Source organism: Cheilinus undulatus, linkage group 8, assembly GCF_018320785.1.
Source record: "Cheilinus undulatus linkage group 8, ASM1832078v1, whole genome shotgun sequence".
Taxonomy (NCBI): Eukaryota; Metazoa; Chordata; class Actinopteri; order Labriformes; family Labridae; genus Cheilinus; species Cheilinus undulatus.
The window spans coordinates 704,002-712,663 of NC_054872.1; the positions used below are offsets into that span (position 1 = coordinate 704,002).

Consider the following 8,662-nt stretch of genomic DNA (forward strand, 5'->3'; position numbering starts at 1 on the left):
CCAGAGCCCACCACTAGATTTAAGTGCTATTGATGGTTTTAAGTGTGTGTCTGATGGATGTAGCGGTCTTGTCAGTTCCATAGTGAGAGTCACCACTGTGCTGCATGTCTTTGATTGAGATGTTGACACACGTTTGCCGTGCTGCTTCCTTTAGTTGTTACAGTTGTTAAACAAATATCCCAGCGTGCTGTGGTGTGTTCATGGTCGGAAGCTGCAAACCTGAACCAGGTCCAAACAGCTGACGAAACTATAGAGTTCTTATGGGACGAAACTCAGGATTTGCGCTGGTAGTCGTGCTGTTGTGTTTCTGGCTCCGTGGTGAAAGAGGGGGAGGGTGTAAACTACGGGAGCCCCAGGGGGAGAGAAAGAGGAGCGCGGAGGAATTTCAGAAAATCTAGCTTTTTATTTTTTAATTCATCCTAAAAAAAAAAAAAAGAATTAATCAATAAAACCGATATATTGCACAGGCCTAGTTGAAATTTTCAAGAAATTGACCTATGGCTAAGCCACGCCCCCTCCACTCACTCGGACAAACAATGAACATTCACTGACAGATGCTATGGCAGGTGTCACAGTAGGAGACATTTCACTGGAGGCCATGGATGATTTTTGGAGACAGAAAGATCACATATCATCTAGAAGTCACCAAAAAGGTCTAAACTATGCGTTGGAGGGATATATTAATCATTTTATTGTTGAGAAGGTCGATAAAAAGCTTCAGTTACAGCCAAAATTTACAGGTCCCAGTGCAAACGTGATAAACTGCATCTCGTTGCCATCACAATCTCAGACCACAAGATAGAGGATCAGCATCAAAGAGCCACTGAAGTTCAGGTTTTTGGCTCAGAATATGACAACAATATAACGGCCTTTTTACCATCTTTACCCAGAGTGTCTCTCCGGTAGTTTGGTGCTACAGTATTTACACTGAATCATTCAGCATAACGTCTGCCAACCTTTGTTATCTCGGCTATTACAGAGAAGTTCATGAAGCTAAGCTCCAGAAGTTAACGTTAGTTTAACTAGAGCCCTTTGGACAACAGCTAACAATGATGTACGATCACCAAAGAACAAAAACTAGAACAAAATAGGCCAATGAACTCCCAACAAGCAACATGACACAACGAACAACGCAGCTAGGAGCTAACATTAGGCTAACTTTAGCTAACGTTAGAGATGTTAAAGATAACTTTATATTTCTTTCCAGTAAAGTCACAATATGTTGCCTCAAATACGATGCTGGCTCACCTTAGAGCAGATGTTGGTAATTTTATCCACGTTGAGTTGATGTTGTGGTCTACTGCAAAACTTTTATCCAAAGAAGACACTTTTCTCAGTTTAGATGTGGCTTAGGAAAGGGTAAAAAATACACTCCGTCGCCCAGCCTCCACCTTGTGTTGGAGTCGCATGTGCCCCATGAACACCGTTTGACCATTTTTAATCTTAAAATCTCAAAAAAAAACCTCATAAAACAAGACGAAAACGGACTTTCTCCCATTCATTTCAATGGACGTCCAGGCAGCCGATGTCCGAGTGTATTGGAGTGGTATACGCACTGTGATTGGCTCATCGCGTTTGAAGGCGGGACTTAGCCATCGGTCAATTGCCTGGAAGTTTGGGGAATGTATCTGTATTTAAAAAAATTATTGAGGATTTGCTTTGAAACTTGAGGGACTTAATCTGAAAATTTTCAGGAATTGTAAAGGAAATTCTCCACAAAATTCAGCACTTTTATCACTGACTTTCTTTCTAGAACTTGTGAGGAGTCTTTGGACTGATAACATTTCTGCCTATTTCCTCCTCCCCTCTAACTGGATGCTAAAGAGCCTGAAATCAGACATGAACACGCAGAGACAGTAGGAGCCGGTGTGCAGCCTCGCTGAGGGATATTTACCTGATATATTTATGAACACTAGGGGGCAGTGTGTCCCTTTAGCAGCCGTCGTCCTACAGTGATGACACAGTTAGAAATGAAGGAGAGGTGTGAGTATGATGGGGCATCCAACAAGTGGTTGGATTCTCTAAAGGTCGATACCTCATCGCTCTCCTCTTCTGCTCTTCTGTCCTCTCTGCAGCATCAACATGCTCAAACTTCCCGAGTACCCCAGCAAGGAGGTCCTCAGAGACCGGCTGCTGGTCGCACTGCATTGTGGGAGCTATGGGTACACCATGGCGTGATCATCGCATCACTTCTTGCTGCTGAGAGCGTCCTACATAGCGGTGGGCGGAGCTGCTTCTGCTAGATAAAGAAGGGAAACCCTGATTCCTCTTTGACGTGCTGCTGGATGCACGGGACGCCAGACGGACCTGGGATCTCACCTTGTACCCATGCCAAAATAAGTCTGAGTCTGATGGTGGCTGGTATCTGGTGATTTATGCAAAAAAACATCTTTGCATGCGATCAATCTCATGCATTTAGTGATTTAAAGCATTTAAACCATGAATCCTCCTTAATGATCATGTAGGAACATATCCATGCAGGAACACTGAATGTAAACTAGAGATTACCTGGAGAGAATCAGAATAATTCATCAATCAAAGTGCATTTCTGCAGATTTCTTAAAGGGCCAGCATCACTCCACATCAAGCTGCTTTTGTTTCTAATTACAGAAATGTAATTTTTTTTAAACATGCTCTACTTTTTACTAAATGTCTCAGCTAAAAGCTTCAAAAGTTTCTGCATGTCTCCTGTAGTTTTATTGATCCTGCAGCAGGTTTTAGCTGAAATTGGCTATAATCACTGATTGATCAAACGTGTGTCCATGAAAAGTTAAGCATAAAATCATAAACCTGAAGTTTTTACAGTACTGCTTCAAACTAACTTAATATTTTCCAAATAAAAAGCTTTTTCTTAAATTGAAAATAAAGGTACTTCTAGAAAACCTTAAAGGTCATTTCCACTGGTTCTGGTTCAGTTTGGTACAATAGGCGTTTGTATTATCAAAAATTGGAAAGGGTCCAAAATAGCTGATCCATACTGTCCAAGCTTACCTGTCCGTTCCAAAAAGGGTGAAGCTACATTGACAATAGAGGGTTTACTCTGACAGCAGTCTGCTCTATGAAGGGTGAGTGAAAACAGGAGAAAAATAGATGAATATCTCTTGAAATGAGGGATATTTGGACTCAACAGGGATCCAGACTGTTTCCTGGACTATTGATGTTGTTAAATGGCCACAAATCAGGTTACCTGGACCTGATGTTAAAGAACACAAAGCAGAGCCTGGAGGTTCACATCAGCCTGGTTTATCAGTGGAGGATGTGAAACTGAATAAGTGTCAAAGTGTTGGTAATATGACGCTTTGGATCAGCTGTTTCTCTGTATTTCAATGATTGCTTTTTACCGTAGCGCCGCTCTGTGGTTGTTAAATCTGTTGGGCAAATTCTGTGTGAATTTTAAATCAAGCTCAGCGTACCCGCCTGTCTTAACCTAGTTTGATTTTAACACTTTAATGTTATTTTTACTGTGACAAATTCACCAGAACAGCTCTCATCTTTTATGTAATACTTTATAAACAGTTGAAGTGTCAGACACGTTCATGAATATAGCTTTAGTATCTGTGAAAAAGGTCAGTATTTGGTCTGCCTCCTATATGAGAGAGATTATTTTCTGGTTGATCTGCAGAAACTGAAGGTCTGAATTTTCTGTTCAGAGGTGGAAGAATGAGATTTACATTCATCACTAACTGCTGTATCTTCTGTAATAGTCTAGCTTTATTGTGTCTTTATTAAAGCTGTAGTTAGGGATTTTTTCTTAGAGTCGTATGCCCACAAAAACATGCTCCAGCCAATGAGGAGGCTAGCACTCACAGCCAATCAAGGCTCAGGTCAGAGGGAGCGTTCCTATTGGCTGCTGTAGTAGGTGCGCTTCTGCCTCTCAGCTCAGTGAGAAGTTGATTCAACGGCAGAGTTACGGCAGTGTTTGGTCCTATGTAGAATCTGTTCATGCTGAGATGAAGTGTTTTCTTACCTGTGATTCGGTTGTTGAAAGGCGTGGAAAGGCGGAGCAAAAAAAGGAACGCCAAAATGAAAATGAAGCCATAACACAGCGGTTACGCCTTCATCACACACCCAGACATGGCTGTGAGGATATTTATGCATGTGTAATCAGAGCTTTGATTGGGTGTAGGATCACATTTAAACATTAACTGCTGCAGGCTGAATAAATCTACTGAAACAAGTTCTAAATCTTCACATCTAGAGGTCTTTAGGTCCATGAAATGGAAAATCAAGGCTGCATTTAACAAACAAAGATTGCAATTTAAGTTTTCAGACTTTCTAAATATCCTTTTTCATTTCTCTGCAGTGTCCCTCTCTCTGTTTAACACTCCTGTTCTTCTTTGACCAGTACTTCCAGTGTGAACCACTAAAACCCCTCCATTCTCTGTCCTACCTCCATCACTTCCGTAAATGCCAATTTAACATCCGGCTCTGTGGAGAGACCCGGCCCTTCCTCTGAAGCCAAACATCTGATTCTCCTTTAGAAATTGAAAAATAAAATGCTGCATAGCCAAAAGTCTGTGGACAGCCTAAGCTCAATTAATGTGTGAAAAGTGACAAAATATTAGGCATTTCTATGCTTCTCTCACACTCCTGGATTTCCGACTGACTGTGAAGGCCTTGGCACACTGAGTTTGTTGTTTTTGTCTAAAATTGCTGAATGTTTCAAAAGAAATCAGACCCCATGTTGTTTAAATTCGTCAAAGTGCTTTTAGGATTATTTGAGTTTTGGTCACAGCAGCTGCAGCTGTCCAGATGTCCTGCACACATAAAACAATCTGATTGGCTGGATGTAACATGAGAACCAGCCAATCAACACTAAAGCCTGGGTACCAATGGCACAGTGAGCGTGTGGAACCACTTCCTGTTTCCTGCTGCTATCGTGTAGCTCTGTCCAGTTTCTCATGCTCATAGATTTTGGGCTAAATTGTTTATTTTTCTTCATTTTTTTGGATCATCTGGTTTTACTCCAGCCACATTTAGAACTTTCTCTGTGTCATAATAAACACATTGGTTCCATACATCATTAACAGGGGGTATTTGCCCTGAAAAACCAACACTGGTCGACCCTTACATTCATAATAAATAGATAAACAAACTCAGCATGCCAGGTTCAAGTGTGGTGTTTTTTTAATCAGAGTACGGATCTGAAAATTCCAGCCTCAGTGTGCAAAGGCCTTGGTAGTTTCCTCTAAACACAAATATAAAAATGAAGATGCATTTCACGTTTCCCTACCTGGACACTCCTCTATGGAGTCATTATTGTTGCAGATCTCAAGAGCACATTGTAACATTTTGAGAGCATGCCATTCAAATCCCCCATGGACGTTTCACAAAATCCTTCTTACAACTCCTTTACTGCATGAACCAAGCTAACCGCTACCTGAGCACTCATGACTGTAAAACTTGGGATTTAGCACAAAAATGTAGATGAAGGTAAGGCTGCAAGTCTGTGGACATACTTCTTTACATGGAGGAAGGAGCTGCATATCCTTTTCAAACTTTTAAGCCATATTAGTTTTACCTTTTTTAAGTCTTCTCTCTGGTAGCTGGTTAGTCTGACTCAGATAAGTCTGATTTTATGTCTAATAATCAAATCCACTGTGGAGAAAATAAATGGGATTTTACTTCCTGAACCACTCTGAGCTGTTTCTGCTCTTGGGTTTTTGATAAACCAACCAATAGGAAACAGGAAGAGGATGGACCAATCATGTTAGCTCTGCCCGTTGTTGCTATGCTGTTCTCCAGGAGACATTTGATCTCACTGAGAGTCCCAACATTCGATCACACACATCATCAGTCACTTCCTAGCTCTATAACTCCACCTCAGCTCCTCCTACAGACTTCATTTTGGCTTTAAAAATGAGACAAATTATTCAGCTATTTCTGCTCGATTAATTATTTTTGCTGAATGACAGATTTTTAATGATCACTGTTAAAGTTTGATGATGATTTTTGACCCTTAGACTTTTACCGTGTGTGTGATAGAACGTTTGGACTCTCTCAGTGAGATTAAATCTGTCCTGGAGAACAGCATAGCAACAATGAACAGAGCTAACGTGATTGGTCCATCCTCTACCTGTTTCCTGTAGAGTGATGAAAGAATGAGTCCTGGAGCGAAGAAGTGAGTTAGCATCTAAGCTGTTCTGGTTCCCTGGTCTGACAGTCTTTGGGATTTTTGACTGGGTTCACAGTTAAATGCCTGAAATAAGATCTGTGGTGAACACAAGCTCAAGAGAGTTTAATGTTTTATTTCACATCTGAAACGTGCCCCACCTTTGAGTCGTGTATCTTTCCATGTCCTGATAAAGGCGGTTGCTTACAGTGTTTGTTGGGATCGTATATGTCATCACCCCAAGGTGGCCAATGAGCCTACCGCTCGCTCCATCTGCAGATGATGGCGTTAAATTCAGCCAACTGTGTCGTAGTTCGATATAGCATGACATCAGCTTTTTACTTTCGTCAGTTATACTTACAGACCAAATATGATGCCTGTATTATTAATCTGTGAAGATCATATGAACAAAGTATGTAAGTTTCTTAAACGTTTATTGGACACAGATCTTATTTTTAGCAATGATCCAGTGAAAAACCCCACAGGCTCTCTGCTGAGGGAACACACGCCACGCTAGCTCACGGGTTTGTCTACAAAATTACGTCACGTCTGCACCGCCCTACTGGTTGGTTCCAGACTTACATTTTCAGCGCAGAGAAAGTTTTGTACAGAATATCAGAGAAAAATCAGAGTGTCATTTTGACGAACAAGCAGGATCAACCTGAATGAGAGGAGAGCGGTCGGAACAGGAAATACGATCAACTAAAGATCAAGCAGACATTTAGCACACAAACGCAGACAATCTAATAAGGAGATGGTTGAGAGCACAAAGGCGGCTTTGAATGGAAAAACTTTCAAACAAACTCTTGAGTTTTGCAGCAATAATGACTCCATACTTCCCTGTTGGCCATGTGGTTGCCAAAGTGGCCCAATAATGAAACATTAAAACAGAGATCATCAGGTGGACTTTGCTGTATCTCATTAGTGGATTTTGTTTTTAGAACAAAAAGCTGCAGATTAAAGAGTTTTCTGATTTTATTTTTTCTGTTTTTATTCATCTGCTGAATCATTCGTCCCTGCAGCATTAAATGCTCCTGTCCTGTGGTGTATCGTCTCAAGTCTTTGTATTTTTGTACTGAATATTTTGCTGTTTTCCGTATCATGAATGAACATCAATCTTCTGTTTTGTAGATCTGAACCAGAAGCCATGCAAAGGTTTCTAAACGACATGTGATTGGCTGGCTGTGCCAAAGGTAAAAGGCTGGATTTGAAGTGTTATTGTTGGTATTTTTGATCCAGAAGCATGCTGAATATTTGAGACAGGAATTGTGATTTAAATGTTCCTCTAGTAAAGGGAGTGTACATATTAATGGGCTGTTATCTATCAGTATTGTTTTGGACTGAGATTCTTTTGAAAATGAGCCTTTTTACATATTTCTGTACATGTTCAGTATCAAATGATGTATTTTACCATGAGACGACGCTGTGCTTTAAGGTTTTTTCCAATAAAAGCAGTTTTTTTTTTGGACGTGCTGTGTGTTGGTGTTGCTGAGAGGAAGAAATGTTCCTCCTGTTTGGAGATAAAAATGGAAGCCGAGGGTTTGAACAGCAGATGTGCTCTGAGTCTGTGTGGATAGACATATGTGTCCGCAGCGTGACAGCCATGTTGGGTCACCAGTTAAGAGCAGCAGGTCCTCCGGAGCTAAATGGACCCTGACCGGCTCTCAGAAAGCCGAGCAGCTGCCTCCGATCTGAACCAATCACATTACAGCGCCTGAATGTCCGTCTGCTCCTCGCTGCAGCTGCTGTTAACCCACAAGAGGGTCAGAAACCTGTGAATTCACCTTTTATTCCTGCATCAAGTTAGAAGTTAGTAGTTATTTTTAAACTAAAAACGATGTACAGGAGGAGATGTGACATTGTATGATTAGAAACGGCAGAGACAGAGGTAGAGGATGAGAAGGAGCTCCTGTATGAGTGGAAATCTCTCATAGTCGGACGTTTTTAAATCATTTACATGCAGCAGAAACCAAGATTAGGCACAGATGCAGAGAAAAACCCGAGCCACTTTGCAAGTCACTGCAACAACTGAAGACAATTTCAGAATAAAAGCATCATGTGAAAATGGAGGGAAGTCTCACCACAGCAGCAAACTGATCACTTTTATTTTGGAAAACACGCAGTTGTGCAGACAGCTTAGTGCATCTCTCTGGTTTATGTTCATCGGCTCCAGACTGAGCTACGTTCACGCTTTCATTCATCCGTTTATGTTGGAACAGGTAACGAGCCTGTCCAGACTTTTGCAAATGTAGGCAGTAAAAGTAAAAAGTCATCAGAAAAATAAATACTCCAGTAAAGAACAGATACCTGAAAAATCGACAGTAGTGAAGTATTTGTTCTGCTTTATTTTAACGTGACAAACGTGACCAAATCAGTTTATTTCAGGTTACTGTAGACGTGAAAGCACCTTAAAACCCAAAAACTAGCATGGTTGAGCTAAGTGGCTAACTGTTAGCTACCCTTCTATTTCAGTCCAGCTCCTCCTCTTGTCAGGACGAGTTCAGGACGTTTTACAGGACACAATAAGCTCTTGAACCGTCACCACAAAAC

General features: G+C 41.1%; 1 protein-coding gene across 1 annotated transcript in view; it reads left to right on the forward strand.

Moving 5' to 3' along the window:
* Positions 1-7,580, forward strand: part of hace1 (HECT domain and ankyrin repeat containing E3 ubiquitin protein ligase 1) — a 63,573-nt gene extending 55,993 nt beyond the window's left edge. The window contains exon 24 of the mRNA XM_041793232.1: positions 2,076-7,580. Coding sequence (XP_041649166.1) covers positions 2,076-2,178 — 103 coding nt within the window. The 3' untranslated portion in view covers positions 2,179-7,580. The remainder of the gene's footprint in view (positions 1-2,075) is intronic.
* The last annotated feature ends 1,082 nt before the right edge of the window (positions 7,581-8,662 follow it).